The sequence below is a fragment of the Sphaerodactylus townsendi genome, linkage group LG03 (genome assembly GCF_021028975.2).
Source record: "Sphaerodactylus townsendi isolate TG3544 linkage group LG03, MPM_Stown_v2.3, whole genome shotgun sequence".
Taxonomy (NCBI): Eukaryota; Metazoa; Chordata; class Lepidosauria; order Squamata; family Sphaerodactylidae; genus Sphaerodactylus; species Sphaerodactylus townsendi.
Window position 1 is genome coordinate 165,246,064 of NC_059427.1, and position 27,391 is coordinate 165,273,454.

The 27,391-nt window shown below is 43.2% G+C and overlaps 1 protein-coding gene across 1 annotated transcript in view; it reads left to right on the forward strand.

Annotated features, from left to right (window-relative positions):
- Positions 1-27,391, forward strand: part of ANKFN1 (ankyrin repeat and fibronectin type III domain containing 1) — a 220,743-nt gene that overhangs the window by 148,670 nt on the left and 44,682 nt on the right. The window contains exons 11-14 of the mRNA XM_048487371.1: positions 4,446-4,578; positions 7,523-7,639; positions 18,170-18,385; positions 23,450-23,616. Coding sequence (XP_048343328.1) covers positions 4,446-4,578; positions 7,523-7,639; positions 18,170-18,385; positions 23,450-23,616 — 633 coding nt within the window. The remainder of the gene's footprint in view (positions 1-4,445; positions 4,579-7,522; positions 7,640-18,169; positions 18,386-23,449; positions 23,617-27,391) is intronic.

Consider the following 27,391-nt stretch of genomic DNA (forward strand, 5'->3'; position numbering starts at 1 on the left):
TTCTTCTTCTTCTTCTTCTTCTTCTTCTTCTTCTTCTTCTTCTTCTTCTTCTTCTTCTTCTTCTTCTTCTTCTTCTTCTTCTTCTTCTTCTTCTTCTTCTTCTTCTTCTGTATTTATCTCTGTGCCCAGGAGGGTGTAGAAGAGAGTGGAAGGTCTCTTGCCAAAGAGAGAGACCTGGCTTCTAAGGTATTACAGATAATTCCCTCCTCTACATAGCCATTGATTTAACCTTCAGACACTGGGAAAAGGCTTTTCCTGATGAACTTTGGGTATAGGGAAATTCCTGGGGGAACAGGCATGCTGTCTAAAACAGCCAGAGCTTTTGGTAAATTAAAAATTTCAATAAATACATTTCATGGAATTGTTTCCTTCAGAAACCCAACCTTCCAATTTTGCCTGGTGAAGACCTCAAGGAGATCTGTAAAACAGAATAGCTAAGGACAAATGCTTTCCAAAAGTTGATTCTTATGTTGCCCTACAGTGAAAACTATTCATAGTCATCAGTCAATTAGCTTAAAAAATAAGTGTACGAAAAATTTAATGCTTGTTCACCAGCATACTCAGCTTTGAGATGCTTTAATATTTTTGGCTGTCCTTTCTGACCCAATTTAACCTCCCTCCCTCTGCATCGTGATGCTTTGGTCTGCATGAATGAAAGTTACACATGCTGGATTAGGTCTTCTTTCATCACCAAGAGTGTTCAGTTTGTTTTCTTCTTTGTGTTTTCATAAGAGGTTGGTTCTTTCCAGAGAGCTCCCTGAGGGTTCTTCAATTCGCCGAGTCCACTGATTAATGTATGTAACTAATTGCAAATGTAAATATTTAAAAGGAATAAATTTTGTAATTGTGTAAACAACTTCGAAGATACGCCGGACAAAATGATGCTCTGATGCAAATCCAAAGTAACTCATTGATTCAGGTGGTCTTCAAGCTGAACCAAATTACTTTAAATCAAAGACTCCCAGGGCTTATGTCAATGGTTTTCAAGCTATGTTCTGGGGCACCTTTAGAAGTTTATTAGAACTCCTTCACAAGAAGAAAATAGCAATAACTAGCATTGCTATAGGGCATTCAGTGTTTAAAGCACTTCTCATACATAATTGCAGAAATCCTTTTACCAGTATTATTATTATTCCCATATTGCAGACTAGAATCTTCAGTGAAAGCATCAATAATAGCAGACAAGCTTTTGTAGAAAATATCCTGCCTTCCTACTCCTTTCTCCTACCATATGTAGCTGTGGAGGGAATGTTCAGTGCCATTTGGATCACATCTCTGAATATATTTTTCATGTGTGGGCAGATCTGTGGATAACTAAGTCCGTGTCAGGAGGATGCTATCTAGCGATTGAGGTGCATTCCTGTAACCATGGAACTGCTTAAAATAACAAATTGCTGCTGCTATTAAGATATATGTAACCAGCCTGCTATATGTATCCACTGCCATCTGTGCATTCTTTCCTTGATATTTGTTTTATGGCTTCACACACTTGTAGACAACAAGGCTTCCCCTGGCCCTCTTGTCCCATGGGAATAATGTTGCATTTGTTATCTCATGAGGCAGGAAGCCGGGTGGCTTTCTTTGAGATGGTAGTGAGGGGGCCTCAGCAAGCCTGCCTGGAGCCTTGCCAGGTGAGCTGCTGAGAGGGGTGATGTGGAGAGGAACCTAAGAGGGCTGCCTGATGCTACACCAGGTGAGGCAGGAAGAGAGATTGGTGGATTCAACACAGCATAAATATCTTTAGGATGTTATGAAAAGATCTTCTTTTCTTACGCGGGCTTGCCTTTAGCCATGATCCGGAAATTAAAACTCATTCAGAGTGCAGCAGCCAGGCTGTTTACTGGCAGTTCGAGCAGGGATCAAATTACACCGATCCTATACCATCTGCACTGGCTGCCGATTGAGTTCCAGATTATGTTTAAATTGTTGGTTTTGACCTTCAAAGCCGTTCGTGGTCTCGGACTTGCATACCTGAGGGACCCCCTCTCTCCATATTGCCCCGGTAGGCTGCTCTGCTCCTCGGAGGAGGACCTACTCGTGATCCCTGGCCCAAAAATGATCAGGCTGGCCTCGACGAGGGGCAGGGCCTTTTCAGCCCTGGCCCCTACCTGGTGGAACAGGCTCCCTAGAGAGATCAGGGCCCTGCGGGACTTACAGAGTTTCCGCAGGGCCTGCAAGACGGTCCTGTTCCGCCAGGCGTTTGGCCAGCCTGGTTAAAAATGCATCTACTGTGTCATCTGGCCTCCCGTGGGCACAAGGGGGGGGAGGGGGGTAGCCAGACGCCATCCACATTTTTAATTGGTTCTGTTTTTATGTAATTGGTATTTAAATTATGTTTTAATGTCTGTTTTAACCTGTTGTGAACCACCCTCAGCCCTCAGGGGGAGGGCGGTATATAAAACTAATAATAAATTTTAAAAAATCTGTCTTGGCATTTTGTGCTTCCACAGCATGGGAGAACATAAGCATTGTCACCCAAAATATTTTTTTCTGTCCACTGCACAGAGCTGTTGTCAGTTTCACAGTGGCACCCACCATTTTGTGTGCTGCAGCAGATTTTCTGTGAAGATTCCCCACTGAGGTTTCCTCTGCTTGCATCTCATCTGTGTGCGATTTCACTGTGTTAAAAGAAGACGAATAAAGTTTGTTTAGCCTTGTGATCCCATGCACATGTCATTTTTCCTTTTTTTTTTGTTTGGAGGGGGATGTCTGCAAAGCTACAGCAACACAAATATGCCCATTTTGCAACTTTTCTAATCGTGTCACCATAGCTTCACAGACAGCCCCCTCAACAAAAAAGGAAAAATGATGCATGCATGGGATTGTCAGCTGTGTATTTCCTAAAATGTATACAGAATCCTCTGCAATGTCCAAAGCTTCCATAACAGCCACTCAGAGATTCCCTGGTGAACAAGCCTGTGAGGAAAGGTAGAAAGTTAGAAAACAATGGCTACGGTTTTGTTGGAAACACCAGAAAGAGTCAAACCATGTGTGGTAACTCATCTGACAGAATTTTTAAGGTGTCTGAGAGAGGGTGGGGTTTTTTTTGTTTCAAGAGATAACACAATATCAAACATCTACTTTTATGCTGAAGCCTGTTCTAAGAAAGAATATGAAAGAGAAATGGCCCACGTATGGGGAATTGCTGAACATTAAAAATGACAAATGGGAACTGAAACCCATCGAGGACACAGCAGATATTGTAAAAAACTGGTTCCATTATTACCAATTACTGGAGACATTTAGAACTGACCAAAAGAATATGGATTTTGATACACAAATGACAGAATTTGAAAGTAAGGTTTGTACAAATGATGAGAAATTGATTACTAAAATATATATGATGTTATTGAAATGGGATACAGAGCTTCTAAAGCCTGTAATGATTAAGTGGGCCAGAAATATCAGCAGGTATATTAATTTGGAGCAATTTGAAACATTATGGAAAAGTTATTTGAAGTAAAAGAAAATCATTATAAAATGATGCATACATAGTGTTTTGCGCCAAAAAAAAGCCTGGCAAAAATGTATAAAGATATATCTAATATATGTTGGAAATGCCAAAACATGAGGGATCCTTTTTTCATATGTACAGAGGCTAAAACCTCTGGTTATGTACAGAGACTAAAACCTTTGGGGACATGAAATACAGAAAAATCTGAATATAACAATGAAGAAAAAGCCTGAAGTTTTTTTCTACTGGGACCAATGGGAGATTATATCCCAAATCAATATAGATTTATGTGTACTGCGACAAGGACATTGTATGCACACAAATGGAGAGAGGGAAAAATCCCAACAAAGAAAGATTGGATACAGAAGGTCACAAAATATTCAGAAATACCAAAATTAACAATCTTATTAAAGGACAGTAATACAGAGAAGTTTGTAGAAAGCTGGAAAACTTTCACGAACTACCTATTGAAAAAATATGGTAGAACAGAAATAATTGCAGATTGGAGATATAAAAGAAACCAGTAGAATAAAATACAATATTAGAAATAAAAAAGTGTATAACTGATAAATTGTTCCATTAAAAAAAATAGATACATGAACCTAGAATGGGTTAGAATTTAATAATGAGATAGTGGGAAGTCATTAATTGGTTATTTTTCTTTTTTGTATTTCATGTTTTTGTTTTATATTGGTGTGGTGGGGTATGAAAGTGTTTATGTTTTTTCTGTATTATTGTTCTTGTGTATGTTAAGAAATTTTAATTTAAAAAAACCACCTACTTTTATAAAACTATTTACAGTAGACCGTGAAAAGATTCAATAATAATGACATTTCTGGTACAAGAAATTGAATTCTATTCTTGCAGTCATAAATTACAAAAACAGATTAGACTAAAGCCGTGGCCCCTTCTGGCTTGCCTGTACACAAATCTTTAGCCTTCCCCAAACACCCCTCTAACTAACCATTCCTTCTCTTATTTTTCCTTCCAGAGGGCTCTACTTAGCTGTGATATTTTATTACAAAGACAACATGTTAGTAACCAATGAAGATCAGATCCCCATTGTGGAAATCGATGACTCTCACTCCAGCTCCATTATGCAAGATTTTCTCTGGTTCACCAAGGTATGGTAACAACCTATCCCCATGTGACTGAATTCCTCATCTGAGTTAGAATGGTGGCCATGTAAGGCCCCTTCCGCACGGAGGCGAAAGGGGTTGGGTTGGCGTAATCCACAGTGACCCGACGACGCTGGGAACGTCCGCATGGATGGTCCCAGAACTGGCTGGGACAACGGTGCCGCGGAGCGCCGTCGCCCGGCCGACCCGGCTTGTCCCTGGCCCTCCAGCACGTCGCCGAGGCCTGGAGACACACACCCCCGACCCTGCGCGCCTGCTTGAGCGTCGCAGGGCAGGGGGGCATGTCCCTGGGGCTCCCTGGGGACGGCGTTTTTGCCGTCCCCAGGGCGCCATTAAACGCCCGTGCGGAAAGGGCCTAAGAGCTTGCGCATATATATTGTTTGCTCCATAAGCAAAGGGCCATATTGTTCTGGATCAGGCTATATAAGAAATCCAAAAAAAATGCCTACTTGAGAGCCAGCATGCTGTAATGGTTAAGAATAGGTGGACTCTAACCTGGAGAAACAGATTTGATTCACCACTCCTCCACATGCGCAGTGGACTCTAATCTGGTGAACTGGATTGATTCCCCCGCTCTTCCACATGAAGCCTGGTGGATGACTGTGGGCCAGTCACAATTCTTTCCAAACTCTCTCAACCCCACCTACCTCACAAAGTGTCTGTTGTAGGGAAGGGAAGGTGGCCATGTGTCAGGACTGAGCCTGTCAGTGACGGACGGCAGGCAGAGCAGGGGGAGGCGGTTCACCATTCTTTGATACTGGGCGAAGGTCTGGTGCCCTCCCCTCGCCACCCCAGGACATCCCGGACACAGATCTTATCGCAGGGAAGAGTGAACTGTTCCCAGGCTCGCAATGTTTTGTGGTAAATGCTTTGTAGTTTTTAGGAGGATAGTAGGAGCCGTTTGGTTCGGTGGGAGGGGGCAACAGGATATAGTCAGTGGTGGGATCCAAAAATTTTAGTAACAGGTTCCCATGGTGGTGGGATTCAAACTGTGGCCTAGTGCCAATGGGGCTGGGTGGGGCACGACAGGTGTGGCCGGGCATTCCTGGGGCGGGGCATTCCTGGGCTGGGCTGTGGCAAGGACACAGCCGCTGCACCGGTCCTTGGGCGGGAAACGAATGCACACAGGCGCAGGCTGCCACACACACCGGTGCACCTCCTGCTAGACTGCTTCAATTTCTGCACGCTACCTCTGAGAGGAGGGGTGTAACTAAGGCAAAAATCATGTGGCAAAATCACCCATTAGTAACCCCCTCTCGGCACACAGAAATAATTAGTAACCTACTCTCGGGAACCTGTGAGAACCTGCTGATCCCACCTCTTGATATAGTTGGTGGGTGTGAGTGGGAATCGCCAGACTCCTCTTTGACAATGTTTCCTATGCTCTGGAATAAAGGCTTTAGAACAAATCTACAGTTTCCATTGTTTTCAAACCTGAGGTCTGACACCATGAAGGAGATTGAAGTTGTGCTACAAATGGTGTTGCTTGCTGTGAGGAAAATGGAGGGTGAAAATAGGGCTCAGGGAAATACATCTGTACAAGAAATCTTGTCGTGACAGACATTCGCTCCTGGTGCACGGCAGATACCTTGTGCATAATGGGGTTTGGTTTTAATGAGTATAGAGCCATAATTATTATTAATTAATTTGATATTTACTGTTTTTATCTGTGCTCTATCTATGTATTTTGTTTAACTTGTTGTTCACCACCCTGAGCCCTCTGGGGGAGGGCGGTATACAAGTATAATTAACAGATAGATAGATAGATAGATAGATAGATAGATAGATAGATAGATAGATAGATAGATAGATAGATAGATAGATAGATAGATAGATAGATAGATAGATAGATAGATAGATAGATAGATAGATAGATAGATAGATAGATAGATAGATAGATAGATAGATAGATAGATAGATAGATAGATAGATAGATAGATAGATAGATAGATAGATAGATAGATAGATAGATAGCGATCGATAGCAATCGATCGATAATGGGCTGTGGCAACCCTGGCTTCCCTTCTTTTCATCACATGATTCTGATGTCATGTGACTTCTTAACACATATTTCAGATCAGTGGGTCTGATGATCAGTGGGTTCTTAGCCTCGGTAGGTTGAACAGTACCACAGTAATGTGCCAACAAAATTTATTCCAAAATTTATCCCTAAATACATGAAAGTACTGCGGGTCAAGCAAAGAGGCAAAGAAAGATGGTTACATCATGAGCAAAATAAGATTTCCTATTTTACAGTTACACTTGCTGTTACTTTAGTAATGAATAAAGGTCCCTTCTGCTTGTGACAGCTTTACCTTCCCATAACTTTTTGAGACCTTTTCTTGTAGTATTTGTAAGCCATATTTAGTTAATCCAAGGTTTAACTGAGGAAGAACTCCTTTCCTCTTTGAGTGAGGAGAGGGGCCTTCCAGTAAGGGTATAGACACCCTGGTTAGCCTTTTAATGCCTATGAACTATTCTATTTGGTATTAGATAACAATAGTAAAAGAGGAAGAGTCAGTGGTGATAGTCTACCAAATACTTGTGAGAGGTAGTGATGCCAGATTGAAAAGTATATCGCCTACCATGAAGCTCCTAGACCAGTGGTGGCGAACCTTTGGCACTCCAGATGTTATGGACTACAATTCCCAGGGGCTGATGCGAATTGTAGTCCATAACATCTGGAGTGCCAAAGGTTCGCCACCATGGTCCTAGACACATGAATAATTATTGCAGGATAGTGCACAGATGGACTATGAGAGGAACGTGCTATTTACAGAAGGTTAGACGCAACACCTTTCTTCCACAACACCTTTCTTTCACAACATTATGACCCATAGAAATGTGAAAATGAACAAAAGCTACTTTTGGAAGCCAAATTCATTCATTCATCCACTCGCTCATTCCAATTATGCCCTGTGTCTTGCAGCTCTCTTGTATGTGGGATGACATCAGGTGGCTGAGGCACAACATGTCCGTCACCATGTCCTCATCCACAGCTCTTCAAGCCAGGCAGAAGATGCTCGCTGCAACAGCCCAGTTACAGGTTAGTGATAACACCATGCATTTTTTTCAATAGCAGGCTTTGGGCAGTTTTGTGGTCCCAGAAGGAAGGAGCTGTCTTTCGCTTCAGCAGTTCCCACTGGTTTATCTTCTGTAGCGCGAGAGAGGGCGTGATCATCTGCTATGAAGCGAGTAGCACAGTCCAGCACCTCAGCCAGAGGTCATCAATAAAGAGCGGCCACAACTTACCGCGGCTGCCATTGCTGGTGGGGAAGGGACAGCCTCCTAGGTAGCTGCCACCTTTCCCATTGCCCAACGAGCTCCTAACAGCTCGCGAGGTTTCTGCTTTGCTGTGCCACGCGGGAGCAACAAGCCTCCAGGGCGCCAGGCAGTGACGCCTCGAAGCCCTGATCGCCAATCTGGAGGAGGTGGGGCCAGGCAGCCTGGCCATTTTAGAGCCGGGCCTGGCCTAATCCCTCCCTATATTTTGCCGTGGAGCTTGTAACCACGTGTCCCACCCACCTCTCCCTGTTTTGACATTTTGTTAATGCATGCCTACTCTGTTGAAGGGTTGGCGGATTGCGCATGGGGGACTGATCTTTAGCTTGGGGGACAGCGGGCAAAAATGCCCATGCTTTTTTGGGAACCTCCTTATGAGGTTAGGGGTGGAGCAAGCCAAGGGGTAACCTGCCCAGACTGGGCTTCTAAGTGGCTTGCACCCCTGGCAGCAAAGAGTCTTCAGGAAATTGTGGCAACCTACCATCTGGAATCTCTCACCAGCGTGTGTTAATTTTTTTCATCGGCAGGCATGCTGAGAAAAATTTAGGTGGCTGGGGGACAGCACTCGTGCTGTGCAGCACACAGGTCATAAGATCAGACCCCCATGCTGCGCCTTACGCTTTGTTGTTACCTTGAACCAATTTAAAATAACTTACCACACACAAAGTGATGTTGTATTTCACATTTATTTCATGAAGAGCTAGGAGGGTTATTAGCTGCTTCCCTCAAACAGCAAATCTTGAGGTTGGAAGAACGAAGCAGAAAAGAAGTGAAATGTGACACAGCAAATTAATAGCCGTTTCCCAAGGAGCACAGATTGAGAAACCCCATCACCCATTCACCCATGGTTGGTGAGGGTATACACTTCACAAAAAAATCATTGGTCACCAACTGAGTGTCGTCCAGCACAAATAACCAGCTCATGAAGATTGACTCAGTGTTTGAGGAGGAAGAACAGGCCCCAGCCCCTTGCCTTCTTGCAGTTGCCCAATGATCTGTGGGATGCAAATGTGCAGAGGAAGTAGTTGTATGCACACAACTACTGTTGGTAGTTGTGCTGTGTTGGTAAGTAGCCACAATCATCCATGCAGTGGTCTCCTCCAGGCTTGACTATCGTAACTCATTACATGCTGGCCTGCCTTTGAATGTGATCTGGAAACTTAAACTCACTCAGCATGTGGCAGCCAGACTCCTCACAGGCAGTCTGTGTACCACCTCTTGTACCACCTCCATGGGCTTCCCATCAAGTTCCAGGTCATGTTCAAAGTGTTGGTTTTGACCTTCAAGGCTATTAGTGCCTTGGACCTACATACTTGACGGACTGTGTCTCCCTATATTGCCCTGTTAGGTCCCTCTGATCTTCGGAGGAGAATCTACTGGAGGTCCCCAGCCCGAAACACATCTGTCTGGTCGCTACTAGGGCCTGGGCTTTTACAACCCTGGCCCCACTCTGGTGGAACAGGCTCCCTAGGGAGATGTAACAGGGATTGGACGGTCAGACTCCCTTTTTGGAGTCTGCCTCACTCCAACTCTCCCCAGAGGAAAAAATAAAGCCCCTGACAAAAATGGAGGGAAACTCTGTGAGAGAGTTTTGGCTTTTACGCAGCCAGACACCACCCTCTGTAGACACACAGGAAAATAGGCTGGAACTCTTTGGTAACGTGAAACAGAATTTGTAAAGTTTATTTGGCTAGAAATGACAATACTCAGTTGACTTTTGAGAGGTTTTAAACAGCTTGTTGGTTACAAGAAAGTAAGAACTTGTTTCTTGAAGGGAGGTTATTCAGTCAGTTACACTAAAGTTTTTCTCGTTTGGTGGTCACTCGCCCAATTGTAGGCCACTATACTCCCTTCTCTTAAAAGAGGTTGTGGTTCTTAAGCTTTTATCATACACACAGGTTCTGATTTACTTCCGCTTTCTCTCACAGAGGTTTCAGCTTTTAGTTGTTACACACACAGACACTAGATTTTCTCTGTTCCACACCCTTTCCAGTTCACATAAAAATCCAAGTCTTAGACTGGAAGGACTCTGGCTTAACACTCGCCACCTTCCCGTTCAGTCCCCTGTTAAGGCCTAACTGCCCCCTTTATGGACTGGTCTTCTGGCTGGGTATTGAACTGGGGTTGGACAGACACTAGTCTGGACAGCCAAGCTGCCAAGCACCTGAGCGGCGGATTCACCTTCCACCAAGCCCAGGGCTTCCCCTCACACTCTTTCAAGCCTCCTCAGCCTGAATAGAGCAGTCTGACTACTGTCAGAAGGCACAAGCAGCGACAGATCTCTCTCCCCTGATCTGCACTCTCAGCTTTCTGGATCTTAGTCCAAGAGCGAACCAAGACTAAAGAACCCTCAGCACTCCTGCTGCCTCCTTTTCTTCTCCCTGGCAATTTTCCTTCAGCCAATCAGGACTGAGCAGGACTTAACTATTTCAGGGCAGTCTCTCCCTGGAAACCACTTAGCAAATATGGCCATTTGTCACAGGAGACAAGGGCCCTGAGGGACCTACAAAGCTTCCTCAGGGCCTGTAAAACAGAACTGTTCTGCAAGGCATTTGGCCAGCTGGATTGATTACAGACTCAGGCAATCCAGGCCTCCGGAGGGCCCGGTTGGGGGGTGGGTGGGGTTTTTTTTGTTACCGCCATCTGTTGTACATAAGTTCCTTTTTAGTATTTATTGTTGTTAGTTTTAAATGGGTTTAACTGAATGGATTTCATGACCTTGGTGAATTCCGCAGGGCCTGTAAGACTGAGTTGTTCCGCCAGGCCTTTGGAGTGTCCAGTGGCTCGAGGTCGCCCCCTCTCCCCTTCTTTGCTTTCCTCCTTGGCTCTTTTTGCTCCCTATCTTTTTATAATTTATTCTTTGCATTATTTATTGTTATTTTTTAGGGAGAAGTCCGGCCGCTCCCTCCTTTCTGGGGTGGTTTTAAAGGAATTGGTTTACGGGCCCCCATTATTATTGTTACTGCTTTTGACCCATCGCTGTTTAAATGGTTTTAATGGTTTTAATGGATTTTAGTATATATGGTCACTATTGTGACCCTTGTTATATATTGTATATAGATAGTGTTGTGCACCACCCAGAGCCCCTTGGGGATTGGGCGGTCTATAAATAAATAAATAAATAAATAAATAAATAAATAAATAAATAAATAAATAAATAAATAAATAAACAAACAAACAAACAAACAAACAAACAAACAAACAAACAAACAAACAAACAAATAAATAAATAAATAAATAAATAAATATTGTATAATTTTATGTTGTTCACTGCCCTGAGCCCCTTGGGAAAGGGTGATCTAGAAATTTAAAATAGAAATAAATAAACAAATAAAATCAATTAGCTAAATAACAAGTTTTGTAAATGGGTAAAATGAATAAATACAAGAAGTCAGCTTCTGGGGTTCTCTGGTATTTAATTCTGAATCCCTCTGCCAAAAATTTTGCTACGTTCAGCTTGATCCTGAAGTTCTTGTCTTTTCAGGTAGTAAATGCAAGCATCCTTTCAGATTTGTCAACGGGGGAGAATCCTTTGTTGGCTGTCATGATGCTAAAACTTGCAAGATAAAAGAATGTGCTGCAGCATTTCAATGTCCTAGAAATTACAGGGATAAACCTAACATGAAGGTTTTCTTATGGGAATTCATTTAACCTTGCTTTTGTAAACAGCTTACGATAATTAAAAACAAGGTCTTCAAATAGTTTGCAGACTTTATTAAATTCTTTGAAAGGAATATATACTGATAAGTCGAGCACATTAAAAAATTAATTAGCACAATAAAAATTTGTTGACCTCCATTTTCCCACCCATCTGAGAAATGAGTATCTTACATCATATCTATCTGACATATGTCATATATATATATATACATATACATATATATATATATATATATATATATATATATATATATATATATATATATATACATACATACATACATACATACATACATACATACATACATATATATATATATATATATATATATATATATATATATATACATACACACACACATATACATATACATATACATATACATATGTATATACATATAGATAATTCAAATAACAAAGATAAAAAACAAAAAACCCAAGTACAGTGTGTGTGTGTGTGTGTGTGTGTGTGTGTGTGTGTGTGTGTGTGTGTGTGTGTGTGTGTGTGTGTGTGTGTGTGTGTGTGTGTGTGTGTGTAAACACTAGCAGGGTACCCGTGCTTCGCTATGCATACTTCATCACAGGCTCTCTATGAATTTCGGGGTGACATTCAGCATACTTCTTTACAGCCTGTTTGTGAACTTTGGGGTGACATGCAGCATATTTCCTCACAGCCTGTCTGTGGACTGATGGGTTTGTTTTCGTATTATGTTGCAGCAGCTTCCTGTAGTTGTCTTTTTCTAATGCAATGTGTTATTGCTCTCTTTCACCTGGTGGGCCCAAGACAGGATGCCCTTACTAGCAAGGCCAGAATCCTGCAAAGGCTCAGTTTTCCTCTCATGTTGCTATTTTTCACTCACAGAGGCTTTTGCCATAATAAGCTGCAATACAGACACTTCTCCTTTTATTGCATTCTCCCTTGCATTCCCTTCTCTGCCTTTGTCTTCTTCGTGCAGCTGGTTCATCACTTAGGGCTGCTGAGGTCTCTGCCAGCTGCACCGCATCTAGCTCAGCTTCAGTCAGCAGAAAATAACTTTGTTCTGTCTGGCTCTGCCTTGGCTAGCAACGAAGGTCTTGGAACTGACTCTATTGTTTACATCTCCTCGCAAGGAACCAGTTCTGACCTCACAGTGTCTTCAAGCTCTATGTCAGAGTCCTCATCACCCAGAGACTTGATCATGACACATTTTATGCCAAATGTGCCATTCACAGTGTTAGAAATTATGTCTCAAGTCCCCAAAGGCTGAATTACAGGCCTGTAGAATTATTGGAGGGGGTGTGTGTGTGTCCTATGGTAAAAGAAATGGATTACTTATTGTTGTCTTACAATCTCTTTAGGGTAAAGGAGAGGAATACTATTTGATTTTCTTTTAATCTTTTCAGGCAGCAAAAGAGAAGAGGGCCCCGTAAGGATACTGTGTGCATTTGAGGGGATGCCTCAAGCTAAAATAGCTACTTAAAGCCATGTCTAAAGGGCATTCACTGTGCTGGCTATTTTGGAGCACTTGGCTTATAAATAATTTTAATAATGCCGTTCTGAAGTAAATAGTTCCTGTTGGGTACAGATAAAGTCTGCTCAAAGTGGCCTTATCTATCAGATGAGAACGTTGTGAAGGTTAATGCTTCCATACTTCTTCTACTTCCATAAACACACAATGTGCCACATTGTCCATTCAGATTTTTCCTACCCGCTTTTAAACAACTCCCACTTGAACCAGCTTACTGCAGATCTTTTGAAAACGTTCCAAGCAGGGAGCATATTTAAAATGCTGGGCATTTTTCTTGGAGACATCTGGGCATCACTTCAGAAGCTGATGGCTGGAGTTAGTGTGCTGGCTCTTATAAGGAGGTACCTTTATTAAGGGAGCAGAAGATGAACCCTGCTGGAAGAGACCAACAATCCATCTTTCCAGTGATGGCCAGCCTGATGCCTCTAGGGCACCAGTGGCCAGTCAGAAGGCTGTGGGATGGTGACACAGCACCACCCAGTCTCCCTCCAGACATCTCATCTGAATGCCCCTCATCCAGTGGTGGGATCCAAAAATTTTAGTAACAGGTTCCCATGGTGGTGGGATTCAAACGGTGGCGTAGCACCAATGGGGCTGGGTGGGGCATGATGGGGGCGTGGCCAGGCATTCCGGGGGCGGGGCATTAATAATTTCTCTGTTACTGTAAAAAACTCTTACTGTAAAAAAAAAGTTCCTAATTTCCAGCTGGTATCTTTCTGTCCATAATTTAAACTCATTATAGCAAGTCCTATCGTCTACTGCCAACAGAAACAACTACTTCTCCTCTAATTGACTGCCTGTCAAATACTTAACACTTTCAAATACTTAATTTTGATTCTAGAAATCAAAAGGAGGCCACTTTCCTTAAACAAGGAACTTTACCATATTTCTAAAACATGTTTTTAAAACAGCCCAACAGGGAGAATTATCCTGTTTTCTACCTTCGCTAACCAGCCACATAGGAAACAACAGGACTTCATGGACCTAATGGAATTTCTAACGGAAAAGCAGACCCAATTAGTAACCCCCTCTTGGCAAACACAAATAATTAGTAACCCACTCTCGGGAACTGGTGAGAACCTGCTGGATCCCACCTCTGCCCTCATCCCCCACTGGTGGCCAGATGGGATCTGGCACCGCAGAAGATGCACGTGTCCAGACGGCCATACAATTCCAGTTGTTTTCAACAGTGGCCTTTTCCACACTCCAAGCTGTTTTCAATCCCATCGCTTACAGCCAAGTACGTCTATACTTCCCTCCTCCAAATGTTGCTTCCTGATAACCATTTTTTCTTCTTTTCACACATGAGTCACCTGATTCGATGGTCCCCCAAAACAGGGCAAAAAATGAAAAAGGCAAGAAACTAGAAATTAAAAGGAGAGGGGTGAAGCGGCGAGGTGAGGGACAAAAAATGGCAGAACAAGCACCAAAGGGGAGGCTAAGCGACCTCACAAGGGGGCATGGATAATAGCCCACCATTTTGGCAGGAAAGAATGTTCAAATATGTTTGCATTGTGAAGAAAACTAGCCCAGAAATATTTCAGCAAAAAATATAATAAAAGTGTTTTCAGAAACAACAGAGCAAAAGCTGCTTGGAAACACTTCTGGAATCAAACCGGGGGAAACTAGTGTGGACCTCCACTGAGGAAATGTTCTATTGTCATCCTGAAAACGTTAGAAGTTACTTGTGCGGAAAAGGCCAGGAGTTGCAAAGGAGAACAGAATTGCCACTTGAATTTTTCCTCTGAACTAATTTTTCATTATGGAATCCATTTGATTTTTCAGTAATTTTTGCCAAAGTCCTGGGAATTATTCTGAGTTATCATTTTTGTCAAACACATGTGCTTTTTTCTCTGTTCCAAAGACATTGGCCAATTCTTTGGGTTTCACTAACAAAGAACATATTTCCATTTTCAAACTTGGATTTCCCTTTAATTAAAAGTGGTTTGCATCCGAGGAGAAAGGCTAGAGCTGTCAAATACGTTAATAGAGGGCCAGCTTAAGACATGTGGAGGCCATAAGCTACTCCAAGTCTAAGAGATCCCATGGCATTATCAAAAACGATGATTAGTCATTTTGGTAATTTTTAAATATTTAGAGTCCCCTCATAATCCAAGTCCCTAAACTGTAGGTTATTTATCCTATGCACAAATCCAACTGTGAACTACCGATACGCCAAGAATGAATGTCAATAGTGTTCAAATATGCATCTAGGTGGCTGCATATGTATTGTTTTGGAAGACGGCATTGACAGGGAGAGACTTCTCTGCGTGTGGTGCTTTCTGACAAGAATTAGAGGCGAGCATCCAGTACAGCTGAACAGGGGGGGGGGGGGGGGCAAAATACCTTATCGGTATTTTTCCTTATTAGTATTTTTTGTAATTTTTTACCTGAAAAAAATGGCAATAAAAAAGAGCAAAAAAAACCCCACATTTCTGGGGACCTATTTAGTTTACCACCTTTTTTAAGAAAAGAAAAGATAACCCTTCTCCACCATTCCTCCATCACTTACCTGCAGCCTCGCTGGGCCCAGTGTTGAACTGTGCATACTGGCTCCAAATTCTACATGGGTCTCAAAAGCAGTAAGAACCAGTAGCATATCTAGGGGGGACAGGGGCTGTTTTTGCTCCGTGGCTTAGCCGGGGAGCATACCTGCTTCTCACCCTGCTTGTAGTTCCCCACTTCTTCCCCACTCTGTCCTTTGCTCAAGTCCTGAATGGTTTCCTACAAGCCCAGGGCTTTCCCATAAGCACAGCTCAAGCACCGCAAGCTCTTCTGAAGACTCTTTCATGCATGCACAGGCAGCCTCTGTTTCCTGCGTTTGGATTGGCTGAATCCCCCCACTCACGTTCACTGTCTTAGTTGTACATGACAAATCAGGCACTGAGAATCGGCACCCTCTAATAGTAGTAGTAGTAGTAGTAGTAGTAGTAGTAGTAGTAGTAGTAGTAGTAGAAGAAGAAGAAGAGGAGGAGGAGGAGGAGGAGGAGGAGGAGGAGTTTGGATTTATATCCCCCTTTCTCTCCTGTAGGAGACTCAAAGGGGCTTACAATCTCCTTGCCCTTCCCCCCTCACAACAAACACCCTGTGAGGTAGGTGGGGCTGAGAGAGCTCTGAAGAACTGTGATTAGCCCAAGGTCACCCAGCTGGCGTGTGTGGGGGTGCACAGGCTAATCTGAATTCCCCAGATAAGCCTCCACAGCTCTACCCTCTTGCCCCACCCCAAGCTTATTGTCCTTCTCATCTAGTTTTCATCAGCTACCTCACGACCATAGGAATCCCATCATCTGCTGACTCATAAGTTAGAACCTTTACAATCTCAGGAACTGGCAATTAGCTGTTATCACCTTTACAATGTTCTCTGCTGATAAAATAACACAAACACGCTCTGACCTGGATTCCTCTGGTATGATAGGGTTGGCAGATGAAATGCCTAATATATCATTATGGACCATTATGGACCATTTCATTATGGACCATTTTGACCTAGTTATTGTGATGGATGTTGACAGGATCATGGGATCAGTGAAGACCACTGCACGCACACTGCACTCTTGCCCATCCTGACAGCTAAAATCATGTGAAAAATGTGTAAATAAGCCCTTTGGTGACTATCATAAATCCAGGCATCTTCTCTCAAGCACTCAAACAGGCGGTCATCTGTCCACTATTCAAAAAAACCATCCCTAGATTTAAAAAGTTTTGCTAATTATCCATGTCATGGTAACAGCAAGCCTGGACTACTGTAATGCACTCTATGCGAGTCTCCCCTTGACATCAATTTGGAGACTGAAGTTAGTTGAAAACACTGCAGCTAGGTTATTATCAGGAGCTAGTGGGAACATGCATATTACTCTCAATCTGCAGTCACTCCATTGACTGCCCATCAATTAGCGGGCTCAGTTTAAAATACTGAATATCCAGTGGTGGGATTCAGCCTATTCGCACCTATTCGGTAGAACCGGTAGCTAATTTTTTTCTAGTTCAGAGAACTGGTTGTAATCCCACCACTGAGTCCTTTCAGAACCAGTTGTTAAATTATTTGAATCCTACCACTGTGAGTATCCCATGCGAAGCCCTCATTGGCCTTGATTTTGATTTACTGTGTAATCTGCCTGAAATCTCAGAGAGAAAAGTGGACTGTAAATAAATTCATAATCACCACCACCACCACCACCACAAATAATTTTGTAATGCTGGAACTGAAATTATTTTGGCCTATCCCAGTTAGACAATTTTTTCAAGACATTTCCAGAATTCTCGATTCACTGGAAGTGATGGAGCCACTCGTGTAGAACTGCGGTGAGGTTTGATCTATCTGTGAAGTCTGAAGAGGCTCCATGTGGATCTTGCAGAGGTCTCCAAGTCCCAGCAGTTTTGCTATCTGCATGTGTTTGGGTGGCAACTGTGACTCAGCAGTAGAGCTTTGCATGCTGAAGGTCCCAGTTTCAATCTGTTAAAAAGATCAGATCAGTAGCTAATGTGAAAGAACTCTACTTGAGTCTCTGGGGAGCTACCACAAGTCAAAGTCTACAATACTGACCTTCAGATTCAGTAGAAGGCAGTTAGTCAGCTGCTATGGTAGTTAATGGGAATGTTCCTATTATTCTCTTAATAAACCCTGTTCAAAGGAGAGCCATAATGCTCGCCAGGTTTAATGTTATGCCTTCTGCCTTGTTACATGGCAGATTTAATAAGCAAGAAAAGGCTAAAAGATTGTGCCCATGTAACGATGGCTCAGTTGAATCTCTGGCCCACCAATTACTACACTGTCTCAGATTCAAGGAAATCAGATCCAAGTATGTGAATCTTACTCCTTTACATTTAATTAGATTACACTACTTGTTGGACAACCCTGATCCTTCTCTCTGTATGATAGTGGCAGACTTTCTCCTGGAAATTACTAAACGCCAGTAGATTTCCTTCGACCTGTATTGTATATGCTTTTTAATCTGTTTTTTATTATTGTTGTACTGTTGTCTATGCCAATAAAGGCTTGCTTCTCTCTATTATTCTCTTCAGGTCACCTGATAGATGCAAAACTCCACACCAGCTGCTTATGAAAATGAGGGAATAATGTTTTGTTTGCCTTCCATTCCCACCAACCTCCCCTTTTCCCAACACAGAATCTGCTGGGTACACACAACTTGGGGCGAGTCTATTACGAACCAATCAAGGATCGGCATGGCAATATCATCATAGTGACCATCAGAGAAGTGGAGACTCTTTATTCTTTTTTCAATGGCAAATGGATGCAAATATCCAAGCTGCAAAGCCAGAGAAAATCCCTTTCGACGCCAGAGGAACCAACGGCATTAGACATCTTGCTCATCACGATCCAGGTATATATTTGGTCTTTATATGCCTAGGCATTTCCAATGACAAAAAGAAATCCGTTGAAATTTGGAAACTTTGGCCCATCATTCATGGAGTGCTTACCTTGAGGCTCTTCAGGAGGGAAGCAGCAGTGGCGTAGTGGCTAATAACAGTGGCTAAGAGCAAGTGCATTCTGATCTGGAGGACCCGGGTTTGATTCCCCGCTCTGCCGCTTGAGTTGTGGAGGCTTATCTGGGGAATTCAGATTAGCCTGTGCACTCCCACACACTCCAGCTGGGTGACCTTGGGCTAGTCACAGCTTCTCAGAGCTCTCTCAGCCCCACCCACCTCACAGGGTGTTTGTTGTGAGGGGGGAAGGGAAAGGAGATTGTCATCCCCTTTGAGTCTCCTGCAGGAGAGAAAGGGGGGATATGAATCCAAACTCTTCTTCTTCTGTATTGTCTTCTTCTTCTTCTTCTTCTTCTTCTTCTTCTTCTTCTTCTTCTTCTTCTTCTTCTTCTTCTTCTTCTTCTTCTTCTTCTTCTTCTTCTTCTTCTTCTTCTTCTTCTTCTTCTTCTTCTTCTTCTTCTTCCTAACTTTTCTCCATTTACACACGAGAAAGTGCCCCAATGCCTACTGTGCGGCTTGCTGCCATTTTGCCTGCCCTTGTTTTCGGTCATTCCTGGTCACTCGCTAGATTACCGCATTTTGAAAAGCCCTGTTCTTTTTTAAAATCATTTTATTGTGTCATCCCTGCTGTGATGGCACCTTTGTCTTTTTTTTTAAGCCACCCATAATTCCCCGTGGAAATGCCTGCAAGGAGTGGGTGGGGGAAGGCAGAGAGGAGTGGAAATGCCAAAGCTTCCATTATGAATGCTGCCAAGTTCCACTTTCCATGCACAGCCAGGGAAAATATCGACATTTGCCAGCTTTCAGGAACCACGGGGCTTCTGGAATCTGCAGCACCATAAGCGTGAAAGGGGGGGAATAGTGTCTTCCATCAAAACTCTGCCCCAAAATGTGTGCTCACCACGGGACAGAGCACAACTCTATAATAGACCTTTGTTATCTGCCAAGCCAAATGTCATCTGCTGTCAAGGCTGTAGTCAAAGCGAGGACCATTTGTTGCTCCCCACCCCTGGTTAATCCCACTTAGGTTAAATTAAAAAAAATTGTAGCGTGACAACTTTTTCCAATGGAAGCCTGTTTTCAGAATAAGAAAAAATTAACTTTGACAGACTCTGCTACAGTTGTTATGTCCTCCCCAGCCCAACTGTTGAAGGTCCGGAATGCCCCAGCAATAATATCCCTCCCCTCTACAAATTGGTGTGATTCTCTGTCCGGAAATGTTGCAATGACGTTGTTGGAGACTACAGTCAATGGCCCTTTCCGCACAAATCCCTTAATATGTTTCTGAAATATTCTCAATCTCCCCTTCCCCTACCCCTTTACAATAATGTATGTCGGCACTCACCCCCTCAAAACAGTCCCTGGCACTGTTATGTGATCCCCCCCCTTTTAGAGTTTGGTGTTGAATAGATACTCTAATGCTTTACAGCCTTGTACTGCATTCTATTCTCCTGGTATACTTAGTGATCTCCCCCCACCCCCCCAAAATAAAAGAACTAACAGAGAAATGCTGCAGCTAAACAGGCAAGAGGGAACTCAGAAAATGGCACCACAGAAAAAGTTCAGGGAAACATAGGCCATTTCCGCATGGCCACAGTGGGGGTTGGGTCGGCGTACATGATGCCAACCCAACCTCCCTGGGACCATTCGCACGAAAGGTCCCAGAAACTACCGGGACGACGGCGCCACGCTGTGCCGTCGCCCAGTCGACCTACCTTCTCTGCGACTGCCCTGCGCGACCGCTCCGGCATCGCAGGGCAGGGGGGCATGTCCCCAGGCCTCGGCGACACGCCGGACGGTCGCAGAGAAGGTAGGTTGACCGGGCACAGGGGGGAGGGATGGCGCCTTCCAGCCGCTGCCATTCACACAGCAGCGGCTGGAAGCCGGCATTTTCCGTAAACCTTGCTCAGGAAGCAAGATGGGAAAACGGCGGTTTCGTGCTGTTCAGGAGGAGCGAGGGCGACGTGGCTGCGAAGCAGCTGCACCCCCCATGCGAACAGCTCCCTGGGGATGGCGTTTTTACCATCCCCAGGGCTCTGTCTTAGGCCCGTGCAGAAAGGGCCATATTCAATATATTGCACAGCCACGGAAGATGTTTTTAATGTGATCCCAGTCCTGTTGTGGGAGGGAAGGCAGCAGGGTATCATCTGACCTTGGGCGCTTTCGCACATGCAGAATAATGCACTTTCAATCCACTTTGCAGCTGGATTTTATGGTGCAAAATAGCAAAATTCACTTACAAACAATTGCGAAAGTGAATTGAAAGTGCATTATTCTGTATGTGTGGAAGTGCCCTTAGTTAATTCTCAGAAACTGAAGCTAAAACTAAACTAAAACTGAAACTAAAGCTAAAACTAAAACTAAGGCCATTTCCGCACGGCCGTAAGGGCGCCTCCACGCCCTCAGGAATTCCACCGGCGTGGAGGCGGAGGCCGTTTGCATGCAGGCATGCGGACGGCCTCTGGAGAGGCCGGCAGACGCATGGAGCCGCCTCTTCCCCCCTTCCCTTTCCCATGTACCTCTCGTGTCGCCGTCCTGCTGGCCTCCTCAGCCCCGCCCACGCTGCCCTCCGATCTCCAGGGGTCGGAGGACAGCGAGGGAGAGACTTAGGAGGCCAGCAGGACGGTGACACGAGAGGTACATGGGAGAGGAAGCTGGGAAACAGCGCCAAGGCTGCCGGGAAAGACGCTTTCCCCTCAACAACAACCCTTTAAAGGGTTGTTGTTTAGGGCGGCCTGACGCTGCCCTGGGGGAGGGGGAGGGCAGTCAGGTCGGCGCTGCTGCGTTGCAGCAGCGCCGCCTGTGCGAACGGCGGCCTGGGGGCGGCGTTTTTACCGCCCCCAGGCCGTCGTTTTTGGCCCGTGCGGAAAGGGCCCAAGTTAAAACTGAAACTAAAAGAAGAGGAAGAGGGAGGTGGCTTACAAACTTCTTCCCTTCCTTTCCCCACAACAGACACCTTGTGAGGTAAATAGGGCTAAGAAAGTTCCAAGGTCACCCAGCAGGAATGTAGGAGTGGGGAAACAAATCCAGTTCACCCAGGTAAGAGTCCACCACTCATGTGGAGGAGTGGGGAATTAAATCTAGTTTTCCAGATTAGAGTCCACCTTCCCCTATACCACTTGGGCTCTCCATTCATATTGACATACAGATGAACACACCCAGAGAGACTGAGGAGGTACTCACTGGTTAATCTCTCCATCTCCCCATTAGGAGTGAGAGCAAATTCAAAAAGCCCTCAGGTTTGGTCTGAGTATCCCCCTTGGAAACTTTGTTTCTTACTTGTGAAAAATTAACCTTGCTACAGTATTTTTTTTCTTTCTTCACACCAACATTTTCCCATTAAATGTAATATGGCTTCAAGAGTTTGTTTTGCATCGGTTGCATATACTTCACGTATAGATGATGTGCAAAGTATAAAATGGCATCAAAATTGCACAAAGGAAACAAAAAGAATCCTAATCAATGGCAATGAAAACTAAAGAAACTAAAATCCACAACAAAATGTCAGCAATTAAAAATGAAGCCAAAAATGGCCATTCCCCATACCCAAGGTGCCATTCGCCCCAAGATAGGTGGGGTCACGACTGTTGATTTTTACAAGTATGGACTCTTCATAGTGAACCTGTCATGTGGACATCTGTAGGGTCCCATGCAAATGAGGAACAGGGAAAGACATGTTTGTGTCTATGCTAATGTGATCATGTGCATGTCGCTTCTGTGTTGGTTCCTTCGAGGCTTTACCATAAATACACAAGCAATCCCTCTTGTTTGTCTGCAAGAGAATTTACTACACTGGAAATGTTTAACAGTATCATCCCATGCATTGAAGTCAGCTAGCTTAGTCAGGAGAAACTTGGCACAGGATTGTAGTGTAAAAGATTTGAAAAGAACGCAGCCCTTCTTTCCGCTTTGTTATCAGAGCCAGGGATATCTATATTGTAAAAGTGAAACCAAGCAAACATGAAATAAGTAAAACAAATGCCTTTTCTACTGGTTACCCATGGTTTTGCTTTTTAAAAGCAAATTTTATTTTCTCACAAAACATTATAACAGAAGAAAATAAATATCCCACCTAAATGGCGACGTTTCTTTTAAATTTATTCCTTGTATAAATTATTAAGCTTAACTCAAATTTTAATCCTTGTGTTTATACTTTATTTTTTATCTGTGTCTTTTGTGGATATAAATTTGCGTAGTATTCCAATAAAGGTATTTCAAATTCAATTCAAAGAAAAGAAAATAAATATCCGAAAAGAAATAATAGCATACAGACACAAAGTAGCTGGCTCAGCACTAATTCTTAGGTTAGTGCAGAGCTAAAAGAGAAAAGAAAACTTAAAAGAAAAGTAAAGCTATCGGGGGTAAAGAAAAACAAAGGAAAAATGGAGGGAAGATTCTGAAGTTGAAGGCAGTTCTCACTTACTGATCATAGATGTTTTTTAGAACTAGTGGGCCTTAGGAAGACTAAGTGCCATAGGAAGGGAAAGTGCCCGGGGCAAAATGGCGGCCACGGCCCCCAAACACCCCTCACCTACCTTTTTAAAGTGAAGAAAGCAGACTGCTGCGGTCCATGGGGGCTGTGGAGGCTGCTGCAGGCTGCAGAGGCAGCCTGAGGGAAGAGGTGGGGGAATGATTCTCCGCCCCCGCCATGCCTGCGCCTGGGGTGTTTGCCCCCCCGTCCTCCGCACTGTTGTAGCTCCGCCACTGGGAAGACCTTATCAAATTCACTTGTTGAATGGAAGGTCTCCAGAACATCTGAAGAGGCTATAGTCAGACCCAATCTTACTATAATGCCAGTAAACACCCCTTTCAGTAAAGTGTAGCAGGCAGCTTCTGTAAGCTCAAACCAGTCGAATCGCCATGTTCCCTAGTATCATTACCCATTGCTTTCTAATGCCCGACCTTCCATTTTGCAAGAAGGCTTTCCCTCTAGTCTTTTGGTGTTTTCTCTTTTCCAACAGGACACACTCTCCTATCACAGAAGAAGTCAACAGCGTCTGGCTCCGGGCCTGTATTTGGGCTATCTGAAACTCTGTAGCTCGGTGGATCAGATAAAAGTACTTGTACTGCGAAAGCTGCCAAATATCCTGTGTCATGTTAAAATCAGAGACAACAGCAATGTGTCCAAGTAAGCGTGTTTGTGTGTGTTGGGGAGGGGGGGATCATACTTTAAGCTTTTAATTTTGCAAATTGCTGTACAAACTATATATTGCTTTTTGCTTTCCCTCCCTACAAGGAGGTTGATTGCTGTTATTCCCAATGGCAACAAAATCTGAAAAAGAAGCAATTTACTCAGTCTCCATATGCCCGTGAAAACATTGTGCAAACGTATGCAAAATGTTTGCAAAACCCCGTTTGTCCACACTAACCTCCTTGAGTCTATTCCTGCCCGCCATTTTGTGGTTGTTCTATTTTTTTAAAAAAACTCTATGGATCTGATGCTACAAGGCTGCACAGCCTCATGCCACAGTTCTCTAGGGGTCATGCCTTTGTACTTCGAAGACATAACCCACCTAAATAAAAAAAATCTGATGAAAATAAAGTGCTAGACGGTTGGCGCACACTCACAAAATGGCACCAACGAGAAAACCCAGGAGATATGAGAAATGTCTTGAAGAGATCGCACAGCAAGTGAAACCATTTTCAAACTGTTTTCACCAAACAATCGCTCAGGAACAGCATACAAATAAAATGTTTTCAAACTGGAAATCAAACGTTTTGCACTAAAAACATTGTGGAACTCCATGGAGGAGACATTTTATTTCCTGCCACAAAATGTTTTATTTGTGTTGTGTAGAAGGGGCCCAGTGCCATGAAATAATCCACTTGCAGAGGCAATCTTCAAGCCATACCTTGCAATCCTAGCTTTCTATTTACAAAACCCCTCTGGCTCATTGAGCTTCACCACAAATCCTCATGAGCCTGCAAAACTTACTTAGATCAGAGGTCTATTTATTTTTGCATTGCTACCTTTCCCTTCTGTGAGGCCTTCTAGAAGAGGCAGAATACTGAAGCTACTTTGATTCATGGGGACAGACTGCACTTAGGGTCAAACAGCATGATACATTTATTTTTTAACAAGGTGAGTCCAGGTTCTTCATACCCCACTTGCTTTCATGTCAGTCACACAACAGCTGCAAGGAATGTCATTTTCAAAGCCACCTGGAGCTGATTTTGCTCAGGACAGCAGTTTGGGGGAGGGGGGCTCCTACCTTCCCCCCTTTCTTTCCTGAGCAGAAACAACATAACTTTGGAAATGGAGATGGATTATTCCCAGTTCCACCTGCTTCAAAGTTAGGCATGTAACTCTTCACTGAGGTAATTTTGTATGAAAAGAGGGAAGAGCACGAGACCGTCCCTCTGCCATGCTTCTGCCATAAACAAAAACATCGCAAACATCAAGAAGTACCCCCAAAAAATGCAAGCTAAGAATAAGCAAAATGAATAATCTAATAAAACCCCTTCCCAAACAATATATTTCACAATTTACCTCAATTAGGAATAAAACATCAAATCCTGATCATCAGTTTGAATAACACCATTTTCACTGGATTGCCCAAGATAATATAAAGAATAGGTCAGCAAATATTATCATGTATCCAACTATGCCGTTGCAAATATTCTAGAGCACTTAAGAGCCTTGATATGCTTTACAAAGTCCTTGCGTTTGGTGTACTCTGTGCCACAAGAAGATGGCAGTAGGGTTGTAGATTCCTCCACCACAGAACAAAGCGTGCCGGACCTTCTTGTAGAAAGCTCAGGGTAGGTCTTACTGCCTACCAACTCTGCTCTCTTCATTCAGTTTAAAAGTGAAAAATGCATGTTGGCATAAATGCTGTTGTATCAAAGTACCATGTTCAACAACGCACAAAATAATGTTTTTGACAAACATTAAAATGTGTATAAAACTGACTGATAATTCTCATGGGACTATATTATAATGCAGAAGTGTACAGTTTTCTCAACTGCTGCACCTCAACTAACCAAACTTTCGTCTTTCTGTGGAACAGAATATGGTGGGTGACACAAGAACTTTGCATCTTACATGTGATGGGAGTTTAGGGCCTCCCAGAGGCGTGCTGGCCCTTTTCCTCTTCGTGAGTGAGATGTGTAGGAAGAAACAGCTCTAGCCTTTTCCCCTGCCCTATGCCTCAATCCAGCTTGTGGAGCCACTATTGGCTGTATTGCAAAAATCATGTTACTTATGTGGCTATGTATAATTTTCACAACAGGCCCAATAGTGACTCTACAGGGTAATTTGAAGATGGCTTGAGATTATAGGGCAGTAACTTCTACTGATACCTCCCTCCCACCAAAGACTCCAACTTTGCTTCTTAGTCTGTTCCTGAGGCTTCACTGACCTCTAGAAATAAAAATTTCAAGCTGCAGTAAGAGCAAAGAGCAAGAAAGTCCAATGTCTGCAGATGATGAATTCAAAATTGTATCCATGTTATATATAGGATTGTCAGCCACCACTTCCCCCCTGGGAATACTCTGGCCCAAGCTGGTGTTTCCTAGCACTGCTCTAGTAATGGGAGAGAAATAAAATAAATGGCTGGCAGCATGACATAACTTCTGGAAAAACCCAGAAGTCACATCTCATCTCTCTAGGAATTACTATATATACTCATGTATAAGTCAACCCGCATGTAAGTCGAGGCACCTACTTTTACCACAGAAACTGGGAAAACTTATTGACTCGGGTATAAGTCTAGGGTGGGAAATGCAGCAGCTACTGGTAAATGTTAAAAGTAAAAATAGATACCAATGAATTACATTAATTGAGGCATCAGTAGGTTAAATGTTTTTGAATATTTATTTCAAAGAAAAACAGTAAATTAGCTCTGTAAGTGGAAAAAAGGGTCAACAAGAACAATATGGTCTCAACAATAACTTTAACAGTACAAAAACCTTAGCTCAATCAGCAACCAAGCTAAAACACAAGAGTTAAAATCCTTCAAAACTGGATTCCTCTTCCTCATCTGTATGTCGAAATGTAACCCAACTCAGATCCCAGAACTCAGAAATGTAACCCAAATCAGAAATGGAAAAGGAGTTCAAGTCTTTGCCAGTGTGATCCCACCTTGTGACCCATAACATTCACCAGACTTACAACAAAAGAAACTTTAAATCTGTTTTCTGTTTCATAAACAATAGTGTGTAGTATAACAATGAAATATGTCAAACCAATACAAAAAACAATAATCAACATGTAATAGTTCTGACCTGCTATGCAAAACAGACTAGCAGGGTCTCAGTCCTTTACAGTTCTCTCCAGCTGTATACAGGCTCCAGGCCTCTTAACTGAACTCTGTGAAGTTGACTGGCTCCAGCTACAGGCAGCACCCATTACAACATTTTATAAAAGGAAACCAAAATACAAACGAATAGTCAATCAATATAAACACAATATCCCCTTCACAACAATTAAATAAAAAATTCTCATACCTGAAATACAGGTCTCTTAACAGTTCTGAGAAAATGGAGCCTTTTCTTCCTTATGTGGAAAATCTGAGCTTATTAGTTCCCCCTAGTGGCACATACAGCAAATACCATATTTCTTATAAGACCCGAATATAAGTCGAGGGAGGTTTTTTCAGCATAAAAAATGTGCTGAAAAAGTCGACTTATACAAGGTACCTAAATACAGTATATACACAGTATATAGGGTACCTAAAACTCCATGGTAAAACAATAGGCCAATTTCCTCATATCACCCCACCCACCCCCACCCCCCACAATCTCCCACTGGGTATGAGATGTTGTGGTACCTAAAGGAAAGCTGTCTTGGTTGTCTTTCTGTTAGTCATCACCATTAGAGACTATAAATCCTAAATATGACTCAGGATATTTGCCTGCAGTTGCTGTTTTTTGGGGGGAATGGAGGCAAGAGGATAAATTAC